This window comes from Arvicanthis niloticus, chromosome 7, assembly GCF_011762505.2.
Source record: "Arvicanthis niloticus isolate mArvNil1 chromosome 7, mArvNil1.pat.X, whole genome shotgun sequence".
Lineage (NCBI taxonomy): Eukaryota > Metazoa > Chordata > Mammalia > Rodentia > Muridae > Arvicanthis > Arvicanthis niloticus.
In genome coordinates, this window is record NC_047664.1 from 72,464,082 (window position 1) to 72,491,210 (window position 27,129).

A 27,129-nucleotide genomic window follows, 5' to 3' on the forward strand; every position below is an offset into this window, starting at 1 on the left:
TTAAAACAGATTTTGGGAGGTGGGCTAGCCTTTGATTTAAATAGCTTCTGTAGGCTGCTCTGACTCACACGCCCACCACTTCCCACACTATAGCTCAGTAAATAGCTACCTTAATTCTATGATTAATAGAATAAAAGTAACCCAGAAAAGAGGCCAAAGCAGTAAAAGTACAATGAAATATCAGTTGAAAAATATTTTTTTCAAGAAACAGAAATCTAATATGAGTAGCTCTCTGCAATCACAAAAATAAAAAACCATAAATATCTCATTAGTATAACAGATTGAAAAGCTTAAAGATGACATATTATGTTTCAATAAAGCAAAAAAGGCATAAAAATTAAAAAGAAAACCTTTGAGAAAACACAATGAAAGCAGTAAAACCATTATTAAGTTGGAAATTACAAGTTATAAAAGTGAATGAATACAACGGAAACCCACTGAGTGTAGTTAAAAAGGCCTGAAATGTGCAAAGATACAAAATAAATTTAGAAACTGTTACAGGAAAAGATTTCGTGTTAGTATTACTCTTTTTAAAAAAGCTTATTTAAACATTTAAAAAGAGAAAAATTTCCTGAAATAGAAATCTTGGATAAAAGGAACAGCACCAGAAATCCTCTGCTTTGAAGAAAACTACCTAAATACCAACACTTATGTAATCTTTTCTTAACCTGGGAAAAATTAATTCCAAAAGTTAAGTATAATAATCACAGTTCTTAGGAGAGAAAGAAATTCAAAGCTATTCTATATATAAATATATATCAAAAACCAAAACTTTTCCATATATATATATATATATATATATATATATATATGTGTGTGTGTGTGTGTGTGTGTTATATATATATATAAGTTATATATATAAGTTATATATATAACTTATATATATAAGTTATATATATAAGTTATATATATAACTTATATATATAAGTTATATATATATATGTTATATATATATATATAAGTTAATCATCTATAGCAACTGGGGAAGCTGTGGAAAAAGAATTGAAGTTCAAGATCTGTTCAACATCTCTGATAGAGGTCAAAGATAATATAAATAATGCAGTGATAGCATACTTGCCTGTCATAAGGTGAAACTACAGGTTCCTTTTCCAGTGCTTAAGGAAAAAAAATCAGTCGCACTTTTTAGTATTTGATAATTGCATACTTGTCTCCTCACTTATAAAATGGTGCCTTTTAACCATTTTATTCCTCTCTATGACCCCTGTTACAAAGTTATTACAAATCGTGTTTATGAAATGTAACTCTTACCTTAGTATTTCATTGGTTCTTATTTTCTGCAATTTTAACTCTATTTGTGTGTGTGTGTGTGTGTGTGTGTGTGTGTGTGTGTGTGTGTGTGTGTTAGTTGGGAAGAAGGGGCAAGGCTTTTGAAAACAGGTTTTCTATATACAGATTTGGCTGGCCATGAACTCTCTGAGTTGTAGACCAAGCTAGCCTTCAACTTGTGACTTGAGAAGATCCTGTAGACTATTTACTTTTTTTCTTTTTTTATTGGATATTTTATTTATTTACATTTCAGATGCCATCCCCTTTACCCATCTTCCCTCCCTAGAAACCCCCATCCCATCCCCCCTCTTCCTTTTTGCTTTTATACCATTTTAATTACATGCAAGTATTAAGGACAGTTCTAGTTTGAGAAACTAGCAATACAATAGATGCAAATAGTCAAAGAACAAGCAAGGCAATAAGCAAAGTTCCATAAGCACTCCCATGATCACTGCTTCTAAGGGCTTATCAGGATGACCAAAATATCTGAGCCAACTTCCCTGTCCTAGCCTAAAGTCATTTTTATATCTGGAGCCTACTTCCTTGTTCTAGCCTTGTCAGGAATATGACATTGGCCAAGGACAAGGAAGTGGGCTTCAGACAGGAAGTTGACAATAGGCTATAACAAGGAAGTAATTTCAGGTAGGAATCTAAATATTAGGCTAGAACAAAGAAGTAATTTCAGATTATTTACTTTTAATTATTTATTAGTTTTGTTTCTTATGTAATATTTTTTAAAATTATGATATAATTTTTCTTTCTTCTTCTTCTCTGCAATCACTCCCAGTCACCCCTCTTGCTCTCTTTTTCTCAAGTTCATGACTTCTTTTTTTAAATCATTTTAATGTATATATGTGTGATACACACACATATATCACTATCTCTGTATCTAGACAGATGATAGACAGATTCCTAAATGCATAAATACAAACTACTCAGTATGCATATGATATCAGGACTTGCCTTCATTATTCAATTACCTTTATTTATAATAGACACATTTCATATATAAAAATAATAGTGAAACTATCAGGATTAAAAAAGAAATGGAAATCAATGATTAATTGGAAAGGTATAGATGAAGGCTCACTTGTTCTTCTTCAACCCAAAGTTCCAACAGCCATCAGTGGGTTTTCTTCAAACAGAAGCAGAAGTGTGTCAGTCTTTCCTTAATATCCTGTAATATTTTTAACCCATCATCACTAATCTGAGTACAGTTCAATCCTCTTCAGTAATTTCCAAAACTCTGTCTCTTATCTATCTCTACCACTTATTGCTGCTACCAACAACTTATACTTCCCTGACTTCAACTTTTTATCTATACAACAAGAGCTTAGCTTGACATTTTAAATCTTTGATGTTCCAGGTAATGATAGAAAGAAAATGTACTTTCAACTGTGGGTGTTCGGTGAGCTGGGATAGAAGCAGATCATGAACCACCTCTCTGAAGCTTGATCCTTCAAAACCTTCCTTGCCAAAGTCACGGTTACACTCATCCTTTCCCCATCAATATTAGACAGAGGCTAGAAAAAACTGGAGCATGAGACATAAGAAAACATTATTGACATGGGTCTACTTATTTATATCTTGTATATTTGGTTTCTGAAGTAATTTTTAGTTTTAAGATACTGGTTTCCAACACCTTGATGATTGTAACTTCAAGAGTCCTGATCTTGGCTGGGCTCTGCACTGAACATATTTATCACACACATAAGTTCCTAATCTACCTATGTATTTAATGGTAGACTGGGAGCATCTTCACAGAATGGCCAATATTTTTAAGCATAGTCTTAAATTAAATTAACATTGAGTTAGAGCTCATTGAGTGATAAGAGAGACAAAGAAAAGAAAACACTGAATATTCTTTCATCTTTAAATGGTAAAATCTTTCATGGGGGAACAAATGGTTAATATACAGAGAAAGGAATTTTTTACCTTGTTTTAATGATAAAGACATCTTACTTGGAAATAAACCACAGCCTGAAGTAATGATATATTATTTCTCAATAATAATGTATTTGTGGCTCAAGGTATGGGGTGTATCTATTATAAGAATATGCTTATACTTACTATTATATTCACAATATAATAGTAATGAAATTTAAACAAAGACTGAAGATTGTTCATATCCCTGTTATTCGCTCTGGGGTGGTTACAGAAGTCATTCAAAACAACCATGTGGTCAGAAGATGAAACCGCGTGCATCCTCTTCATTTTATTTCCCACTGCAAATTATTCTCAACTCTAGATGAGAAGACCAGTTAAACCAGGGAACTGGAGGATGGAGACCTTTTGTACCTTCTTCCTCCAACCAGAAACAACTGTCTGGCTTATAGAAAAAAGTAAAATACACACATATTTTATGTATTACTTGAAATAGCATCTCTGTTATGGTAGATGATTGAAGAATGACCTTTCAGAAGTTCATTCCAGCCTACTGCATTTATCTTCATTAGTAACTAATCTGTGACTCATCTCTCCTATCAAAGATGGTGATGCTGTTCTCTTCTTTAGGATTTGTGAAGCTCAAATTAAAGTCCATATTATAGAAAGCATTAGATCTGTGCACAGAGACAAGTTTTTTTTCACTATGGATTAGTTGTGGAAATTTATTTTATAACTAGTCATGCCTGGAGGAAATTAGATGTGATTCTATAACTAGGACCCATTAACATGAAAATGAAAGCCCGAAATTAATATATTCTTCAGTAAAATATAAATCAATCTAAACGTAAGTTTTAAAGATGAAGTTACACCAAAGGTACTCTTCTCAGACAGATTTATCCACTGACCCTGCAGTGGTCAATACTTTGAGAACCCATGGTCATTCTTACAAATGATGGTAAAAAGTGACTAAACCTTCACACAAGAATACCCAACGTGTCTCTGAGTTATGAGGAAGACATAAATGATGAACAAAACAAAAAGAAGAATCTGAATGCAACAAACCATGTGTTATTATTAAAAATACCATATGCAAATGAGATAAGTTTTGTATACGAATAATAAAATGTTTTGGTAAATACAGTCTTCAAATGAACAATGAAGCTCTTTGGCTAGTAAGTCCTTTCTAGTCTTGGATCTATATTTGTACAATCCACACACTTGGGAAACAGAAAGGAGAAACTAGGTTTGAGATCAGCTGGAATGTTATCTGTGGTAGTCTTTAACTCTTCCATATCTCGCAGCCCAAGAGTAGGGGAGTTCACTTTGATGTATTATTTTTTTATTCTTTATTCACCTGGGATTTTGTTTGTTCTTTTGTTTGAAGACAGGTTTGCACTCTGTTTCAGAATGTCCTAGAACTTACTCCATAGTGTCAAACTCATAGCATACCTCTGCTTCAGTCCCTCCAAAACGGGATCCCAGGTTTGAACTATGAAACTAGGGAGAGTCAGTTATTTTTCAATCCATTTAAAACCCATAAAATTTAAAAGGTAGCATATTTTAAAAGATGCCAATGAGGTATTTAAATTTTACAGAGAAAGAATGCCATTTTTAAAAGAAAGACAATAGGAAGATTAAAAAAAGAAAGAGTGTTTCTCTCTAAATCAGTACGATCATTGGATTGGTATAAAAAGTGATGGTAGTTTCCCATCATAGCTATGAGCATTGGCCCAAAGGCCAAAAACATTTTCACACTCATGAAGTAATTTTATTATAAGCTTTTATGTACAAGTACTCTTTATTAAATGTATAAACATATTTACAGATTTTCCCAGGCCCCATTTTCTAGAATCAACGTATAAGTAAAGATGCCTTCAGCATCTTTCAACTTTAAAGTGGATTTAATTCTATGAAATATTTAGAAATAAAAAAAGGAATTCTCAGGTGGAGGTCAATTAAAATTTGACATTTTCAAATTTTGTAAGTATCATGGACAACCATTACAAACCAATGTAGTTACTCAGAAGTTCATATTAATCAATATAGTTTTCTCCCAGAAAATAAGACATTCTGTCTATAAGATGGACATTTCTATCAAATGTTTCCCTTCCTCAAACTCAGAACACATTCATTTACACATATCAAGGACAGTTAGAAATACAGAAAAAAAAATCTGAAAGTGAAACACCAAAAATATAAACCAAGATTGAGCTATTTTTAAAAGCTGCAAAGATTCTATTAGACTTAAGCCTCCATGATGAAAAGAAAAAATTAGTACTTGAAAACCCAGATACATTGCATAACACTCACTGACATCCCACCCAAGGCTATGATATTTTTATTCTCTCCTTTTTCTAGTTGCTCCTTTAATTTTTAAAGTAGCTTGGTTACAAAATCTTATCAAACGCTCAGAAAAAACAAACCATGCCGGACCTACAGATGCCATGAGCACAGAAGCTTGTGAGGACATTAGCAATTCAGCAGCTAATATTGCTCTCTATTGGGATAAGCAGACAAAGGGCCTGTGCAGACTTTTATTTGGATGATTCTGGTACAGTGGGCAAACTGTGTTATGTGACCTGCATCAAATTTGACACAGATAATCTGTTAGGTTCTCCAGTCCCCAGATTTGTATGTTTCAGGTATATAATACTTTTTGCCTACAGAACAACCTATATCAGTATTTCCTTATAGTTTGAGAACCAATCATCTAGATTGTACTAACATGTACTTATCTCTAAGCTGCTATAGAAACTTTGTTTTCTTCTGTCAGCTCAGGAGAAACAAATAGGATGGCTATGTGGTCTGACTCTAACTAGATTGCCTTCATTAAAGAACATCATGTCCTCAGCTAAATTATGGTTCTTTAACATGCATTGACTGTCCTACTATTGAAGTGTCTTTGTAAAGGTGAGAGAGCTTCCTTAGAAGAGTCTCTAAACAGCACCTAGAACACAGTAGGTTCCAGGTTCTGAGGAACTATGGGGTAAATGCATACAGTACACAACTGAATGACTTACTAGGAAAAAGAATTTACACAATGAATTTAACTTTGGCTGAGAGCACAACGTTTCAAGTCAACTGTTAAGTATTGTTCGACCAGTTATGTGCCAGAAAATACATTTGCACTGGTCACTGTCTGTTATTGATGCATCAGAGGCGTCACTGTATCGATCAGTGTTTGTTTTGTGCCATTTTCCTCTTCTCAGTGTTTTGTTAAACAGAGAAGGTCTCATTTTGCAGGTACTATGAAGAACTGCAAAGGTCAATGCGTATGACTTCCAGCACACAGTTCTGGTTAAGGGCAGTGCCAATGGGAAGTCTTTGGTGACTGTTTGATTTCATGGGGTATATTTAAAAAAATTCACAGTCTTTTTGTTTTGTTTTGTTTTTTTCAAATCTCAATGAAAAGTGTGTACGACATATCTCTCCTGGCTCTAGTTCTCTTCCTCCAACTTTCCATAATGCTCTGTGTTCCATCCAATTTGAACACTAAATAGATTCTTTTAAAACCATCTTTCTATAAGGAAAGACAGTTCACTTTCTAGCCATTGAAGAATTAATTACCTCTCTCCATATCTGGCTTATATTTTTTTAAGTGAAAAAGTTACATAGAATTTTTATTTTAGTAAAGAATACTTACCTTTAAAAACATTTAAAAAGACAGTCTGTATTTCCATCATCGTTATGAAATTACTATAGCAACAAAATTACATTAGACTTTCTGATTTCTCCATGGTGTCCTTAGATAAATAAACAACCCAGTAGACCATGTTAAATGCCCCAAAAGTGACTGGGAAGAGAATACGAGCATATTTGTCTATTTTACTTGTGCCAGATCCAGAAGGTGGTGGAGCAGAAGGAGGAGGTGTGGTTGACACATTTCCAGCCACACCTGTCGTATTCACTGTTGTCTTAATTCGCCCAAGTCTAGATCCAAATGCAGGGCGAGTAGAAGCCGACCCCACAGAAGCTGGCCGCAATGTGCCACGAGGAGAGGGTGATGCTCCAGATGAAAGACCTCTGGCTGCTGCAGATATAGTCTCAGCTGCATTTGCCCTGCTGAATGGATTTGGACTGGAAGCTAAGTGGGCCTTAGGTGTGGCTTCAGAAGACTCCTGGACAGCGGTGGTCTTGCTGGAATGGTTTCCTACCTCAGTTCTGCTGTTGACATCTGACTCTGAGTGGACCAAGGCATTTGTTCTTTTCCTCATGTTCAAATTGGCATGTGTATTCTGAAAAGATACATTAAAAATCACATTGATTATGTAATTTTATATAGATTTGTACACAATTCAAAGATAAAATATGTGGTTACTTGGGTCCATAAAATAACCATTTTAAAATTCTCTGTAGCCATTTAACTAGATGTCATTGCTAATTTCTAGCCATATTAAATAATTTCTAGCCAAAGTGAAGAAATGGAGAAGTCCAGAGAATGGAGAAGAAGATTAGAAATGGGTGACCGAAATAAAGAGGCCACAGAGACCATCAATTATATATACATATACACATTTATAATTATGGCTTCAAAGTCAATGAGTTGAGTTTGAAAACAGAATGTGTGTGTGTGTGTGTGTGTGTGTGTGTGTGTGTGTATGTATGTATATGTATATATAATGATCTCACTTTGGAGAGACAGGCATGTTTATAACTACATTTCTCAGTACCACACTTAGACATTTTTTAAAGGCTCACTCCATACCTTGTGTACTTGTGAATCATGATTCAAGGTCAATGAGTTTGAAAACAGAGGAAAGCAGTTTCACAAACCAGAAACCAGACTCGGAGAGGCTCAGAACACATTCTTCATGTCATTCCAGAGTACTCTTCCAAGCAGATTGCCTCTGAACTAATGAGAACTTGTAACCTAACATATGGCAACTAATTTCAGTGGAGACAACTGAAATCAAAATCGACCTAAAAGCTGAAGACAACAATTATGTACCCTGAACTTTCCCTCTACTATATTTAGATCCCATTTTATAGAAAATAATAAATTTTAACTTATTATATCATATTATACACATCAAAACACCCCCAAAATATGTTTGAAGTATGTATGCTACTGCTAGGAATAAATTATGCATACCCACATATCATAATATAAAAAGAATATAAGGCAAGTAAATATATTGAAGGTAAAACTGGACAAAATACTAAGCAGGAGCAGAGCGATGGCTCAACCAGTAAAGGCATCTGCTGACAAGCCCAGTGACTGGGGTTCCATTTCCAGAACCCATGTGGCAGAAGGAAAGGACTGACTCGGGAAAGTTCTCTGATCTCTACTCATGTGCACACAACCAACACACACACACACACACACACACAAACCTATACATACATGAGAAATCAGTAAATGGAAAGGTAAATAATTGAAAGTACATGGAGGAGAAAAGGAAGTGAGGGATTATTAATTGAATATAGAGTAGAAGTGTGTGTGTGTGTGTGTGTCTGTGTGTGTGTGTGTATGCACGTGTGTTTCTGTTTTCAGCTTGATAGTTTTGTACTGTTTTCTTCCACAAAAAGTTGGGTTGTGTGTAGAAAGCCATATTTTCTCTAATGCTAAACGCAAAGATGAATGATTTCTAACTCCAATCATACAATAGCAGAGAATGAATTTTCATTCCTCATTGAAATGATGAGAAAGACCTAGATAAAATATGCAAAACAATTCATTATCAGAAGACACTGATATCAAACAACATAGGATGAGAGTCACTGAGAGAGAAAGAACTAACCTGATACTCTCCATACTGTGGTGCAGGAAAACAAAAACCCAGAAAAAAATTAGCAGATCCCTGAAACTAAACAGATGATTTGAGAATGTGTGGGGACTACCAGTAACTAGCATTTACAGGACAAAGCACTTAAGAAGCAAAGGTTGAAAAAAGATCTCCAAAAGTCTAAACAGAGTTATGTTCAGTCATGAACAGCTGATGAGCAAGAAATATTCCCCCAAGACAGGAAAAAAAAAAAAAAAAAGACAAAGTGCAAAAGAAAATTGTACTTGACAGGATCCCAGACACAAGTATAAAAAACGAGTGTTCCTATTCAAGTGTCAATATCAACTCAGAAAGGCTTTAGCTGAGGTGTGTGGAATGACCAGTTCTAAACTGTGACAGTAGCTCTAATAGCCCTACTGATTATTCATGAAATTTAAAAGCAAGATCAGAAGATGAAGTTGAGATCAATAACTTATCTGTTCTCCAGAACAAAGTGGAAGAATATTTAAGAGCCTCTTAAAGATTCCCTCTAGACGAGTTTTATACTAGAACATTCTGAAGTCCTGTGAATTCTGTACTCTCTGTCGAGAGCTGGTTACAAAACTGATTCCAAGCCATGGCGTTTGTTTATAGCCATGCCCCATGTAACATGCACACTCCTCCCCCATCAAGAGATGGAGTCAATTTCCCCGTAAGTTGCCTTCATCTTCCTTTAGCCAATAGTTTGCAGTGTGGTAATGATAGTATGTCATATACAAATCTACCTCGAGAATTCTGATTTGAATTAATCAAGCTTAAAGCAACCAAAACGGTAAAGAAAACATCCAACTTAACTTGTAGGGTAAGAGAGCATTGGCCCATAATCACTTACCCCACTGAGCCCAAACAACACGCTGATGTGTCTGTTCCAGCTAAGAGAATAACGTAAATAGCCTAAGCAAGCTAAACCAACACAAGCAGGTCACACTGATCCATAGAATTGAAAGCAAAAGTAAATATTTATTGTATATACATAACTATTGTCAAGACTTACTAGGAAGCATTGTTCCTTCAATAGTTTAACAGCTGTACACTAGTAAAGTAAGCGTTCAGACAGTGGGTGTTTCCAAACCTCTCTCATGAGGAGAAGTTTTTTCAACCTTTTAAGCTAATAAAAAGGCTGCTTTATCCAGAACCCATAGAGGACCTTCAGGGGGTACTGTTGCCAAATGTCAAACGCTTGTTAAATCACCAAGATGTGTGTTGTTTTTCAGAATTCCATTTGTGCTTGGCAAATGGAATTACAGTCCTTTTCAGCTGGGAGAAACTTTAGTGCCAGTTTACTTTGTTGAGAAGGAAAATAGGAGCACAGAGGTCCTGACTGGTTGGAAGTCATACCAAGTATTACTGTGTTAAATTTGCTGTAGCAAATAGCCTTCTACTCAGAAATGTGATGGAGGACTTCAAACACGTGTCATTCACAAGTTTATTCCAGGCTTGGAAATCAGAAGGATGGTATATTTTCTTTCAATGTTATAAAAGTGTATGGTCAGGAGACCATTCAAGGGATGACAAAACAAAACAAAAGAAAAAATAGGAACAATGACAGCAACATAAAGATTAGTCGTGATGACAAACCACCAAAGTACTGAGGAATCCATTCCTCTCCAGAATAGGACTAACTAGAAAAAAATATTGGTATTGAAGTCAAGTTTTGGAACAAATGAAGTGTCAGTCACTGTGATTTTGATTCACATAGAGTTCAGAGACTTCTATTAGCATTCTACAAACACACAGTAGTTTCCAACAAGGACCTAAGCATAATTTGAATAAAAAAAAGATTTAATTTGAAATCCTTTTAACACTAGTCACAATAGCCTAAAGGGAAAAAACAAACAACTTAGTGGGACAGAGATGGGAGATGACAGATTCAAACACGACCAACAAATTAAGCAGCAAGCAGAAAATAGGATCAGATCCAAGCAATCCATCATTCATGCATATGATCTGGCAAAATCTCTGAAGAAGTATTTTAACTCAAAAAAATAAAATAAAATTCATCTCAACTTATTACTCTACAGTGAAGATGTAAAGTTACAAAGATTAGGTTTGCAGAATGAGACCAGCTCCATTCATATTCTTTGCCAGAGAAGCTAATGAAGTCTAATAAAATGTAATTTTGCACTTCTAAATTAAAAACTAACAAGGCTAATAATGAACAGGTTTATCTTCCAGAATATCAATGAGTCAGATACATACAAAATAAGAATCAAATAATGTAAAGACATTTATTCAAGGCTACTAGAGCGGGTTTCAAGGGTGGTCACAAGTCTCATTTTAGAAGGAAATAAATAAGTATGGCAGAGCCACTACAAATATGCCCAGAGATGATTAACTAAAATCTATCAATAGTGGTTTTAGAAAGTTCTCTCATACAGAAATTAAAAACATCACTTCCAAATAAACATGCTAAATATTTCATAAATAGTTACCAAGGGATTCTATCACATATTGAGCTCCAGAATGTAAAAATGAAAACATTGAATTCCCAATTTATTATATTTCATTTCCTCCCAGTGTTAGCATTTAATCCAATATTCGAATTTCCATAAGCTACAAAATATTATCTTCAATACCAGGGACTGGAACAAACATCTATCATCTATTTGGATTAACCAACTGCTTCCTGAGATCTTTGACAATTTATTTTGTCTGTTTCATATCTGAGGGTTTGAAACACTAGGATTTCTCTGAGATAAGTGGTTTTGTGGTCAATTTTGTTTCAGAGAAATTACTGGTGTTTCTTTTTATTCCTAAGCATTTTATATATTATATGTGTCCCCAGTGAGAGAAGCTCTGTGTTGGCAACTTGAGCAATCAGAGCAGAAATTCTCAGCTTAGTAAAGTGGATGTCTCCAGAATGATGTCTGGGGTTGGTTTTTGTTTGTTTTGTTTTATCAGTTGTGCCAATTTATCCCAGAGAAGGAAAATGGCAAAGCAAACCTAGTTAGCTTTCCCAAAATCCAAACACTGAGGTGGGGGAGTCTCATTCAATGAAGCAATGGGGTAATATCATACTGTAGTCATCTAAAGTGTTCATAAGAATACTCTCAAAGGCAGTCAAACACTCTTAAACTGTATTTGTAAACAGTTCATGTGTTATTTATGTGATCTGGTTTTCTTCTTTTAAACACTGGCTAACTGGTTAGGACTTCAGTCCTCAGTCCAGATATAGCTGAATTCCAGTATATATAGTCTGTTATTTTATAGATACGGTAGCAAGTTATTTAATCTCTCAAAACCTCAGACTCCTTCATGCAACCAGATTAATAATGTGTTTTTTCTCATACTGAATAAATGAGACCATACATATAAGGTACTCAAGAGAAAACCCAGGATGCAGTAGACATCAACTAGATAGTGTACAGATTTTTAATCTCTGAGGTCAGATACAAAGAATCTGTGGACAAAAAAAATCAGAAATGATTAATTATAATAAATAAAAATTTAGGAGATATTTTAATGATCTATAATTTTTAAACAAAGAATTAGAAAAGCAGATGGATATTAAAACAGTGAATAGGCTCTTGTAAAGTGAGACAAAGAAAGTATGTTGGTAGTCGGATAAGAAATAAATGTGAATAAATACAAAACTGCATTGATGGTAAAGATGTGAATTAACTTATGTGCAAAGCAAATACAACACGCCATTTGGGGAAACTAGAAGCACACTGCAACAAAGACAATAAAAATGATGTGGTTCTCTCACAGCTGACACGAAGCTCACAGGCTTTGGCTAACTCAAGCATCACAATCAATGCCAAGCTCCATGTAGGAAAACTGTACCAACAAATATCAAGGTGTAAGTTATATATAGTTGCACAACTGTATCAGACCCTTGTCTCTTTGGTGTTTTGTAAGTTACTGGTAAAACCTAAATTCTAGTTATCAGGAAAACAAAACTGGCTGGAATACAGCTATAACCCATGTTCCCTCAGAAAACTATACTTCATAATACTATGACAGGGCAGCATTAAGTTACAATTCCAGACTAGCTAGACCACTCTCTAAATATAATTCAATATTAAAAATAATTAGATCAGTGAACATAGCTCTCTGGTGTTTTACAGTTAACTCTTTCCTTTCCTTCTTATTTCAGTTATAGTGTTCAAAAGAATAAAGGGATGAGGTCAACAGATATAGGACAGTGGAAGGCAACAGGCATCAAAGAAAGTCATAAATGCAAATATTAATAGCTTAATCCCTGCTATTTAAACTCTTCCCTCCTCAAATTCCTATGGGCTCCCAGAACAGAAAACTAGCTGGAGACTAGAAGGACCTGTCCTGGAACCATGGGCCCACAGGACTGAGCCCAAGGCAAATGACATTCATGTGGGACCACTCAGGCCAGCCTGGGCAAGGAGCAAGGCCCAGACAACCATCAGACTTGAATCATAGGCCTGGATAGGAAGCTAGCCTAAGATGACCACCAGTCAGGCACTCTGCAGGCCTGGGAGGGGTGGCAGATCATACTTGAAGTGATCCCTGCCATGTGTCATGATGCACAAGCAGGGCACTCCTGAGACCAATCCCGAGACAATCCCAGACACTCAGAAATCCCAGGTGCCGCTAAGAAAAGTAAGAATGTGGTAGAGAAATGGAAGAGAACAAGACACAGAAGGATGTGGGCACAGTGAATAGAGCCAGAACTGAAGAGTCGAGGATAGCGAGGAATAGCCTGATGTGAGCAGCTGGTAGTAAGAACAGTCTGATGCCACCTGGGACCATGGTGGGGTCCTGGCCTTTGCTGCCACCAGAAGCCACATCTGGGTCCTTGCCCTGTAGCAGCAGGGGTCTGTTACCACCAAAGGCCAGGCAGACATTTTGAGTCTGGGATGCCACCTAGAGACATGTTGATATTTGAGAACTGTGCAGAACTGGTCCCAGGCCATGCCTGAGCACCATGGGGGAACTGACACCTGGAGGTGTGAGATAAAGAGAGCTGACCTCACCCTAGTCAGCTGTAGTACTTGGGAGATCTGCCTACCCTTTGTAAGTGTTGCAGGTGAGCCAGCCCCAAGGATATGAGTTTGAGAGAGCTGGTCCTGTCACTTCTCTCCCCTGTTGTGGCATGGAAAAGGGAAAGATACCCTCCTCTTCCCTTAACCCTGACCACCTGCAGAAGATGGGAGACCTGGCCCTGGAGTCCTAAGAGTAGGAGAGTTATCAATGCCCCTCACCTGCTGCAGCACTCAGGTGTATGTGCCCTGCACCTCACCTGACTAGTAGGGTAGAGCTGGCCACAGTAGCAGAGGCAATACGTGGGGTGTTGCTGATGAGCCAGCCCTGAGAGTGTGGGATCAGGAGAGATGGAGGAATGATGTTCACGACACATGGCAACAACAGAACATGGAAGAGGAGTCTCAATGAGGTTCTAGTACTGATAGAGTAGCAGAAGCCAGAGACCTCCTACCAGACCAATGAGTCATTGCAATAAAAATTTGCAAGCAAAGATGTGTAGATGAAAAAGAGTATACATTCTCCCAATTGACCACATACTCAGTTACAAAGCGAGTCTCAGCAGATCAAAAAATGAAGATAACCCCTGTATCTTATCAAACTACCATGGATTAAAACTGGATTTCAACAACAACAGAAATAACAGAAAGCTCACAAACACATGAAAACTGAATAACTCTCTAGTGAATAACCATTGGGTCAAAGTAGAAAGAAGAGAGCAAGAGAGAGAGAGAGAGAGACAGAGAGAGAGAGAGAGAGAGAGAGAGAGAGAGAGAGAGAGAGAGAGAGAGAGAGAGAGAGAGAAAAAGAGGCAAAGAAAGAAAAGAGAAAGAAAGAAAGAAAGAAAGAAAGAAAGAAAGAAAAAGAAAATGCTAACTAGAATTCAATGAAACTGAAGGAACAACCCAATTTATGGGACACAATGAAAGTGTTGGTCAGAGTAAAGTTCATAGAGCTAAATGCCTACATAAAACAATTAGAGAGAACTAATTCTTTGTTTCATTGATTCTCTGTATTATTCTGTTTCTATTTTATTTATTTCAGTACTCAGTTTGATTATTTTCTGTCATTACTTCCCTTGGATGTGTTTGCTTGATTTTGTTCTAGAACTTTCAGGTGTGCTGTTGCTAGTATGAATTCTCTCCAATTTCTCCCCAGAAACGTGAAATAATCCAGATGTCCCCCAACCAAGGAATGGAATTTTAAAAGTGTGGTACATTTATGCAATGGAGTATTACTCAGCTGTTTAAAAATGACATTGTGACATCCATTGCAGGCAAATGGATGGAACTAGAAAAAAAATCATCCTTAGTAAGGTAATCCAGACCCAGAAATAGAAACATGATATGTACTCACAAATAAGTGGATATTAGCTGTAAAGAAAAAGGATTCTCATGCTACAATCCATAGACCCAGAGAGGGCACGTAATAAGGAGGACTTTTGGAGGATGCAAGGATCTCCCTGGTAAGGAGAAATAGATAGATTTCAAGTGTAGACTGGGGGCAGAAGGGCATAGGAATAGGAGGAATTGAGTAGGGGGTGGCAGAGAGAATACTGGGAGAATTGAGGGCATTTCAGGGGCAAGGTAGAAACCTAGTGCAATGGAAGCTCCAGGAGTCTATGAGGTTCACATTTTGTAAGACTTGTAGTAATGGGAGACATTTAGCCTGAACTTGACATTCTCTGTACCCAGTCAAGGCCTCAAGTGGTGGGACTGGGAAACCAATCTAGCCACCAAACTTCTTTCATGCATGAAAGATGTACTGGGACTGGAAACTACTATATTCAACATCAGAAAGATAGGAGAGACTTTATCCAACAACTGATGGGAGCAGTTGCAGAGTCTCATAGGCAAATATTGAGTGGAGCTTGGGGAGTCCTGTGGAGGAGCAGAGGAAGAATTGGAGAAACCAGAGGGTTCAAAAACACAACAAGAACAAAGCCCAGAGAAACAACTGACTGGAACTCATGTGAGCTCACAGAGATCAGGGAGCCTGTATGGGTCTGATCTAGGTTCTCTGCATATATGTTATAGTTGTGCAACTTGATGTTGTTCTTCTGGGATTTCTAACAGTGGGAGCAAGGGATGTCCCTGACTCTTGCCTGCCTTTGAGACATATTTCCTCCCATTTGGTTGCCTCATCTGGCCTTGATGTAAGAATATGTGCCTGGTATTATTGTAGCTTGTTACCTTGTTATGCTGTATTTGGCCTCTCTCTCCCTGGTGGGGAAAGGGGATGGATCTGGAGGAAATGGGAGGCAGAAGAAAGAGGGAGAGAAAACTACAATAGAGATGTAGTTAGTATATGAAAAATTAATAAATAAAAGGAAAAATGGAAATTAAAGGGATCTCATACTCACAACTTAACAGCACACGTGAAAGCTCTGTAACAAAAAGAAGCAAATACACCTAAGAAGATTAGATCCAGGAAATAATCAAACTGAGAGATGAAATTAATAAAATAGAAACAAAGAAGACAATATAATGAATCAATAAAACAAAGAGTTGGTTCTTTGAGAAAATCAACCAGATAGACAAACACTTATCCAAAATAAGTAAAAGGAGAAAAAATAATATCTATTAATGAACTCAGAAATGAAAAGGGAGGCAGAACAATAGATACCAAAGAAATCCAAAGAATGATGTTATATGTCAAAAGCCTGTATTCCACAAAATTGGAAAATCTAAGAAATGAACAATTTTCTTGATAGATACTACTTATCAAAGTTAAATGAAGATCAGATCAACATTTTAAAAAGACCTATAACTTATAAGTAAATAGTAGTACCAGTCATTAAAAATCCCCACCCCCAAAATCAACAACAATAAAAAGCACAGGCCAGACAGTTTTAGCACAGAATTCTACCAGACTCTAAAAGAATAGATAATATCAAATTATTCCACAAAATATAAACAGAAAAAACATTGCCAATTTCATTTTATGAGGCCACAGAAACCATAAAGACTCAAGAACCTCAACCTTGTTTGGAGGGACAGGGTCTTTCACTGAACCTTAAGCTTGATGTTTGGGATAGGCTATCCAGTGAGTTTCCAGGAACTGTTTCCATAGTCCAAACTTGAGAGTTACAAGTATATATGCCCATGGCCAGCTTTTATGTAGGTATTAAGAATTTCAGCTCAGATTTTCTTGCTTGACTATCAAGTGCTCTTAAGTACACTCCCAGACTTTGGCTACCTTGTGAGTTCTTCTTTCTTCTACCCTTCTCTGCCCATTTCCTTCCACTTTTTCAACTCCCTAAGACTAGATAGGAGACAGAGAGGATAGAGGGGGAAGGGGGCGACATTATCCTTAGACTACTTCCTGTTGATTAGAAGAATCAGGTTCCCCCAGGCAAGTTTGATCTCTGCTAGCAGGATATCTAATTTTGGCTTCTTTCTTCTTTGTAAATGATAAACAAACTGTGACCAACAGCAACCAACCAACAACCAACCAACAGCCAAGAACAACATCGCCTCTTGGGGACCTAGCATTTCTATTCCCTTTGAAGGGTCCTCAGAACCACAGAAAACATATGCAGTTGGCATAATCACACCCCTGAATGGGGCAAATCATAGTCAGCTGCTATGGGAAATTTGAAGAAGCTTCATATCCCATACCTTAGATTAAAATAAACACACATTCCCATAATATTTCTGTGTTTTTTTTCAAAGAAACCAAAATTCTCACTATACCCCAGTCCTATATATATACATATATATGTATATATATATATGCATATACATATGCATATATATACTTTCATATACAAATTAAATATCTAATCTGAAAATGTGGAATCTAAGTTTTCAAAAGAAAAACTGGAAGGTCGAGTAAAGTCACTCTTTTAGCCCAACATAATCAAATTATGAAAATAATTTGTTGCAGCCTCAGAATATTTACCAAATTACATTAAAAGTCATGCACTATTTATACAAGTTTTATTCTTCATGTACAGTTGATATAGTTTGATCATAATGAAACTGTGCTATAATGAATATTCAGAAAGACTCAGGGCTATGCCAACCCTTTAGGAAGCTGTCATAGCAATTGTCTGAGTCACAATTTTATCTGCGTCAACAGACACCAGGAGTATTGTCTAGAAAACAGTTATTCATCAAGACCAGATCCCCAGCACACATAAGCAGAAAACAAGACAAAATGAAACAAAAAACAGACAAAACCCCCAGTAACCTGGCATATTCCTTTATAACAGAATAGTCATGAACATAAAGATGTCTTTGATGAAATAAGCTGCATATTGAATTTCTTTGAAATCTCTGTCATCTACATATTTATATGCTTTTAACAAAGTATTTTTTAAAGAAAAATAGACAAACTTCATGTTTCATCTGTTGTTAGATATTACTATCTAGGAAATTTTTTATAAAAGATCTATAATTAATGTAATAACCAAAAATTCCTCATTGAAGACATTGACTAAAATCATTTATTGATTAAGTCTGTAAGTTTTTTTTACAGAAAGCTTAATTTTTCTTCAAGCTATTTACCTGGACATAGGAGGAACAAAGTGTAGAAATATTTAAGTCCTAAAAAATTTACCCAAGAATTATTATACATCATGATAATAAGTAAATACCATAAATAAACTCCAATGTGCGAATCATAGGTGCATTGCTTCACCTTTGAGCTGAAAAGGAGTCCTGATCAATGTGACAGTTAGGCTAAGATATTAAAGATGGAAGCTAAGAGGGGCTCAGGAATAAGGGAAGAAGGCACCTGGACATGACAGGAACAAATTTCAAAGATTTGTTTCAGTAATAGAAGGATGAGAAAGAACAAAACTTCTGCTTGAGAATGAAAACTTCAGTGCTCTTGACTTTCCAAAATCTCTCTTTCTTTTCTGTCTTATTTTTCCATTGAAATAAACACTTTGGGCCATGGTGTACATTCTACTCAAAATAATATCTACTAACAGCACTTTCCAGACAGAAACATTGGATCTTCACCAGCATAGATCTCTACAATTTACTGAGACCGCACTACGGGTCAAGATGCACTGAATAAAGTTTACAAGAAATTTCAGCCTGTTGCTATGACTCATGGAATTGTATTACTGCTTTAGTCCTCCAAGTCAGGGTAATGGTGAGAAGATCTTCCAGAGTCACTCAGTTAAAATATTTAGAGTCATAATTTGAATTCCAAATGATACTCTTAACCACTTTCGGAGTCTGTTAGAAACGGTAAATACATATGTTGAGGAGCCATTTTAAGCACAAGTGCATTTTCCTGAACTATATCTACACAATCCAGCTGAATCAGTGAAGTTAGCAAACAGCATGTTTTTTTCAGATCTAAATTCAACTGTATGTAGATTTTTGGGTTATTTTTTAAATTAATTTATTTTTATTATAAGTGCATTGGTGTGTGAGGGTGTCAGATTCCCTGGAACTGGAGTTGCAGACAGTTGTGAACTGTCACATGGTTGCTGGGAATTGAGCTCAAGACCACTGGAAGAACAGTCAATGCTCTTTCTTAACCACTGAGCCATCTCTCCAGCCCATGTGTGTAGTTTTGAATATAGAATAAATGCCAATTCTAAGTCTTTCTTTCCCAGATAATTACCTCTTCAGGTTGATAATACATCTTTCCAGTGTGTATAAAAATGGTTTGTTAACCCTGCTTCCTGGTCTTATTCCCACTCAAAATATGCTGTCTTTGTTACTCGATTATCATAAAATGTGTATATATCCTATACGACATAGACTCCCTATGCTCCAGCCTACATACTTATAAATAGGACTGCATTCAGATGACTTGTTCTGCAGAAAGTTTTACCTTAGCAACAAAAGCAATTTAGTTAAGTAAAGTTTTTCTTTTCTGTTCCTGTCCCACGTTTTTGTTTTCTAGAGACAGATCTTGCTACACAGTGCTAGGCGACCTCATATTCAAAATCCTAGTCTGATAAATATTGGGACTGAAGACCAGAACTATCATAAACAACTAGGAAGTTTTTTTTTGTTGTTGTTGATGATGATGATGGTGGTGGTGGTGGTGATTTTTGTTGTTGGTGGTGGTTTTTTTTTTTTTTTTTTTTTTTTTTTTTTTTTTTTTTTTTTGCTTAATTGAAGAAAGTTTTGATTTTTTTTTTAAAATGGTGAATTGAAGTCACCACTCAAAATCTGTATTTTCTGTATCTGATAAAGACTCTTGCATGTTACTCCTAAGACAAGCTTCTTCTAAATGTGCTCTAACAAATTCTTTTTTTTAATTTTATTTTTTTTATTTTATAGGATATTTTATTTACATTTCAGATGTTATCCCCTTACCCCATTTCGCCTCTGCCCAGGAACCCCCTATCCTATCTCCCCTCCTCCTGCTTCTATGATGTGCCCTCATCCCCCACTCACTCCCAACTCTCAAATTCCCCCACACTGGGGCATCCAGCCTTCATGGGACCAAGGATCTCCTTTCCCACCTATGCCCCACAAGGGCATCCTCCCCTCCATATACAGCTGAAATCATGAGTCCCTCCCTCTGTGCTCCCAGGCTGGTGGTTTAGACCCTGGAAGCTCTGCTTGGTTGGTATTATTGCTCTCCCCATGGGGCCACAAACCCTTTCAGCTTCTTCAGTCTTCTCTCTCACTCCTCCATTGGGTACCCCATGATCAGTTTCATAGTTAGCTGTGAGCATCTACCTCTGAATATGTCAAACTCTGGCAGACCTCTAAGGAGACAGCTATATCAGGCTCCTGTCAGCATGCACTTCCTGACATCCATGTCAGCGTCTACCTTTGGTGACTGCACATGGGATGGATACCCAGGTGGAACAGTCTCCAGATGGCCCCTCCTTCAGTTTCTGTACCACACTTTGTCTCCATATTTGTTCCCTTGAGTATTTTGTTACTCCTTGTAAGAAGGACCAAAGTACCCACACTTTGGTCTCCCTTCCTCATGAGCTTCAATGTAGTCTGTGAGTTGCATCTTGGGTATTGCAACCTTCTGGGCTAATCAGTTATCAGTGAGTGAATACCATGTGTGTTCTTTTGTGATTGGGTGGCCTCACTCAGGATGATCACATTTCATCACAGCACTTAAAAAAAAAGTTTAGAGATTTACTATACAAAACACAGTAAAGCTGGTGCAAGAGATCGTTCACTCTGTCAAGTGTCAAGTTCTACAAAATAAACCCAAACCTCAAAGCTATCAAGCAACAATGTCATTTTTACATGATAGTATATTAGCTGCTGAAGAAATTAATGTTAGAAACACAGATTATAAATCCAGGTAGACACACTCTGAATCTACTAGATACTACTTGTGTACTTTGGGGGAACTTAGTGTGTCTGTGCTTGACAGATATTCAACTCTTGTTTGTAACCCAGAGAGAGCTTTAAATCAGTAACATCCTTACTTTCAGACTGGAAAATGAGTCTCAAAACAGGTTAGTTACATATGAAATGAAATTCAGCAACATGTGAAACAATTTATGGGTAAGTCAAGTCCATATACACAGGCATATTCCGCAGAAGGTGACTTATAAAATAATTTATTGTATAAATTATCTCTTCTTAAGAACAAGATCTTGGCTGGGCGGTGGTGGTGTACGCCTTTAATCCCAGCACTTGGGAGGCAGAGGCAGGTGGATTTCTGAGGTCGAGGCCAGCCTGGTCTACAGAGTGAGCTCCAGGAGAGCCAGGACTACACAGAGAAACCTTGTCTCAAAAACAAACAAACAAACAAACAAACAAACACCCAAAACCCCCAAAATAAACAAACAACAAAAAATCCCAAGATTTTACCATATCCCAGGCTGGCTTTGAACTTACTATATAACTGAGGCTAGCCTTTGAACTTAGATCCTCCTGACTCACACTTCACAGTGCTGGTGTGACAAGCAGATGCCACAACACAGTGTGTACGTAACCGCTATACTTTACATCCATTACAATTTATACACTGAAGCATGGTAACTTGTTCAGAAGGCAGAGGTTGAATTATCATGCTACCAAAATGTGGTCCAAATCTACTTTATCTACAGTCAAATAGCATATTAAGTACATACAACAAATTCATGTGGTTCCATGACACCTCATAGTGCTTACAGTATCAAATAGCTTAAGTCATTTGGGATCTTTTCCAGGAAATAAATTTACTTGTCCTAAGGGGTAAGCCCCATGGTATCAGCTGCAATTTCCAATGGGGCATTATCAAAATCATTCAGGACTTAATAAGCCTCTCGTGCTGGAACAGCTGTTCATCTGAAAGGAAAAAAATTCTAAAAACTTTCTATGATCCTAAGCTAATCTGACTTGAGCTAGAAAATAAGGTATTAGTCTATTTTGCATGTTCTATCACTTTGTGACAAGAAAGCCAATTTTGCACTTCCGTAAAGGCAGACTGTAAATTTAGCATGAATTGAACCAGTAGCTGAGTTTCAATTTCTGGCAAATGGCTCATCAGTGCATTAATGTATACTACCAAGATAACCACTTCAGCCAGGCAAGCAGGAAAGTAGAAGACACAAACATTCGGGAGGCAGCAAAGGAAGTAGACTCTCTACCAACTCCTACAAAACAAATCCTAAACTTCAAAGCTATCAAGCGTCCTTGGTATTTTTACATGATAGCATATTGGCTGTGAAAAAAATTAATATCAGAACCACAGATTATAAAACAAGGTTGACACACCTTGACTCTACTAGACACTACTTGTATCCTTTGGAGGAACTTAGCATGTCTGTTTGACATGTGTCCTGCATATACTGGAGAGAAGAATAAGTATTAGAGTTATTAGTGGTGAAATATTAGTGAGGAACACAAGCACTTAAAATGATAAAATGACAAAATGATAAAATGATAAAAACTCAAATGCTATTATTATATTGGTAACATTTCTTATTAATGACAGATACACAGATCCTTCCTATGGTGTAAAACACTAATATAGAGGTTCCATTCTTTCTGTATGTTCACTCTATTTTTTCTCCACAGAGCTAGATGTTAAATGAATAAGTTGCTGAAACACAGTCCAAGAATGGAGTCATGTGAGGATTCTCTGTGTGCTCGGGAGAAAACTCCAAGATAACAAGAGTATTTTGACATGGCTTTCTTCAAAAACACTAAATTGTTCTTGGAATGTGTTTTCACTCCTCCCTGGTATAGCACATAGGACTGAGTTTACTTTAACTGTTGTTCTTTGGTCTTTATGGAAAAACATGGTTCTGCTGTGTATAGATTTTCCTTGTGATTGTTTATTTTTACACAGGTAACTCTTAACCCTCAGAGTATAAATTATCTGATTCTCTAAATCAAGTTGGGTATTGCATGAGACATTAGGCTGCCTCATTTTTAGGACCCAACTGCCAAGGTCACACTCCCAGTTAGAGTGGTAAACATACAACTCAGACAATTATGATAGCTATCCCCTGCTCAGATTTCATCTTGGCTACTATTCATAGGTGGAGACATTCAATTTCATTCCTTAGGGTAATGCTAAGAACTAGTTAAAACCAAACTAGCCCTGAACTGCTAGTTGACAGAATAAATAAAAAAAAAAAGGACCCATTTCAAAATGTCCACTGGGCTAGTAGGTGTTTCAAGACAGGCCTAAAATCAAAACTTCTGTGAACCTCATTTTACTTAATGGGGTTAGCATATTTTTAAAAATATTTTGTTAAAGCTATAGTATGTTAAAATTTCACCCTCACCATAAATAGGCAGAGACAAATGTGAGCTTTGAAGATTCTTCACATTTTTTTTCATTTTTATTGTTTATTTATTTACATTTCAAATGTTAATCTCCTTCCCAGTTTCTGTCCACAAGCCCCCTAAATGCAGAGACTAAGAGTGAAGCAGAAACTGAAGGAAAGGTCATCCAGAGACTGGCCCACCTAGGGATCCATCCCATCTGCAGACACCAAACACAGACTCTATTGCTGATGCCAAGAAAAGCTTGCTGACAGGAACCTGATATAGCTATCCCCTGAGAGGCTCTGCCAGAGCTGGACCAACACAGATAGGGATGTACACAGCCAAACATTGGACAGAGCGAGAGCCCCCAATGGAGAAGTTAGGGCAAGAACTGTAGGAGCTGAAGTGGTTTGCAACCTCATAGGAAGAACGACTCCCCACATTTTTAACCCTTTAAGCCAACTACTATTTGTCCCTACAGATCTGAAGACAATCATCTACAATGACTGCTTTTACTGATCCATATGCCTTTACTCTATGTGCCATCCTTATGGGATTCCTCTCCCATATTCTTTTGAAAGTTTCAGCTTATCACAGTAAGAACTTTTTAAAATCTGTATTGCACACCATCTTAGTTATATGTAACACTAATAATCTCTCCTCATTTCTTTAATTTTTTTCTGTAACTCTATATTACAGTAAAGTAGAAAATTCTACTAAACATTTCTTTGACCTCCAAGTAAGAATTCTTTTCATCTAATTCTGAAATGTTGATTTCTCTGCTTTCAATTCTCAGGTATTTGAGTGTGCTCAGTTTCGCTGAATGAAGTCTTTCCAATAGCTTTTGTTATAATTTTAATATCAATATCTTATTATTAAAACTTATTATCTCAAATTAATAATTAATTAATATCAATATCATTAAAACTTATTATCTCAAATTTCCTGCAGCTTCTAGACATGTATTTAATGAAATATACCAATCATATACCTTAGATGCACTATGTCTCAGATTATTTGTCTATCTACCAATTTCATTCAATTATGCAATAAATATTGATGGTGTTTGCCACCAGTGATGTATAATTCAGGAAGAGTAAATGCCTGCTACTATGGAATTTTTATTGCTTCTCATTTCTAAAGTCTAACCTATGTATAGGGTTATTGACATCAAATGAACAAGATATTTGTTTAAGCCAATACATTCCTACTGCTATACTTCATATTCTGCCACTTTTCCAAGAGACAAAAATTCTGCTGTCTCTGACTTCCATCCAACATCATCAATATCTTTTCAAACTGCTTATCTATAATTATTATAGAGATATTGATTATTTCTCACCTGGCTGTTGCATGGACAATTAACTCTCTCTAATCCAACATCGTTGTACACTTCCCCCTCTCCTCCATTCTCTACTAAAATGAAACTCATAAAAATATCATCATTGCACTTCCTAACATGTTTTAATGGCACCATTTTGTTTTCAAGTGGAAACATATAAGTTTCATGTTCACATATATGTATACATTTAACATGATCCTGACCCCACTTCACTCACACCTCACACCTCCCCCTCAAGCCCTCTCTCAGATGCCCAGGTAATCTGAAGTAATATATTCTGTCAGTGCCTTGTATACATTTGCTTATCCCACTCTGTCTTTCTTGCTGAATGGTGCTCTGAGATTAGGGTAGGGAAAATGTTTTGACAAGAAAGGTGAAAAAAAAAAAGTCATGTGTGATCTCACATACACATGGACCCACTGTTTTAATGTGTGTATGTGTGTGTGGGGGGGGGGGTGCTCATCTGTGTGAACACCACATCTGTCCAAGTGACCAAAGTTTAGAAATGGGTGTCAGAGTTGCATGTGGTTGTGAGCCACCCAATGTTTTTCCTGGGAACTGAACTGAGGTCTTCTACAAGAAGAATGTGTGCTCTTAATTGCTCTCTAGCTTCTCAAGTAGATTCTTAAAACGACTTCATGAAGGGGAAGATCAGAGTGCTGCTTACTGGGGCAGAACACACAGTGAAGAAGTAGGGAGCTGATTCTCAGAGAGGAAAGGTTTCAGTTGTGCAAGCTAAATAAATTACAAAAATAAAATGTCTATCTGTAGAGCTCCACTATTTAGTTTTATAGTATATATTTGAAATACAAAGAGAGTAGACATTTATTGTTCCCACCATATAAAGAAAAGGAAATTATATGTATAAATGGATATAATTTGTCAACTTGTACAAATTTCACTATGTATATCACAATGCTATAGCAAACACCTTGAATATATAATTTTAATGAATAAGCTATATCTGAGTGACCTAACAAGAGTAAGAGTTAGAAAGTAAGTAGCCCAACTTGCTTTGCTACCAAGTAGGGCAGTTCTAAAGCTTGTTCAACATACACACTTTATATGGGTCTCCAGCATTGTTGGACATGTTGGTCACTTGACCTGTTAGTGCTACCAGGTTGCCCCTCCCTTCCATTTGCCCTGTCTCATTGTAATCTTGGGATCTGTCCTAGTTAACATCAGATATCAACTTAACACAAACGTGGAGTCACATGGGAAAGGAAGAGCTCAGCTGAAGGACTACCTGGATGAGACTAATCTTTGCTCATGTCAGTGATATATTTTCTTAATTGCTACTTGAAGTATCAGGGCCTAGTCCACCATGAATAGTGCCATCCCTAGGCTGGTGGGGTAAGCTACATGAGAAAGCCTGGAAAACAAGTCAGGAGGCAGCATTCCACTATACTATAGCATCTACAGTCTCTGCTTCACTGTCTGCCTTGAGCTCCTGTCCTGGCATCCCTTGATGATGGACCAAATATAAGCCAAACAACCCCTCCTCTGGCAAGTTGGTTTTAATCAGTGTTTTACCATAGCAACAGAGAAGTAAACTAGTCCAGGATCACATTTCAAAGTAAATTGGAATCTATTAAATGTTTACAAGAGAGTTACCTTACGGAGAAACCCAGATTAAAACATTGGATGTCTAAGTACTATGCCTTAGTTAAGTTCTAGCAATATGGGCCGTATTTCCTCTGTTCAGAATCTTTTCACATTCTCTTCTGACTTCTTGCTTCCATCTTCTTTGCCTCCCCCTCCCCAAACCCCCGTTAAGACAGAATCTAAACATTGATTTCCTTGACAAGTTCGTTACATTTTGACCACCTTCATAAAAATCTTTCACCAGAGAAATTTCAACCAAGGTTGTAATACCTTTACATTGCACCAAATGCCTTTTCTAGACTAGTACTTAGCATGCGCGTGTAGACATCCTCCCCTATAGTGAGTTTCTTAGGGCTATGTGATACCTTACTATTTTCCTTCCTTCATCAACCAACAGACTATAAATTCCCCTATAAAAATACGTTGAGTGGATATTAAATAAATGATGAGTAATTGTACTAAAATAATTCAGCAACAAAATCAACTTCTGTGCACACAAAATAGAAAAAAAAATTAGTTTCACTTACAAGTCTCAGGAGATATGTTGCTGGCAATGAATATAGCCAAAAAGCAGCACATTTAAGTCTATTTGAAAACCAGATGACAGTCTTTTATTCTATACAGATTATAC

General features: G+C 36.6%; 1 protein-coding gene across 3 annotated transcripts in view; it reads right to left on the reverse strand.

Annotated features, from left to right (window-relative positions):
• Window positions 1-4,937: 4,937 nt before the first annotated feature.
• The window catches only part of Gabra4 (gamma-aminobutyric acid type A receptor subunit alpha4), a 73,302-nt gene continuing 51,110 nt past the window's right edge, over window positions 4,938-27,129 (reverse strand). For 2 of the 3 annotated variants that reach the window (XM_034509118.2, XM_034509119.2), the window contains one exon: window positions 7,201-7,409. In XM_034509118.2, the coding sequence (XP_034365009.1) occupies window positions 7,330-7,409 (80 nt within the window). In that variant the 3' untranslated portion in view covers window positions 7,201-7,329. Of the gene's footprint in view, window positions 7,410-27,129 lie in introns of all 3 variants that reach the window. The other variant, XM_034509117.3, reaches the window with a different exon arrangement.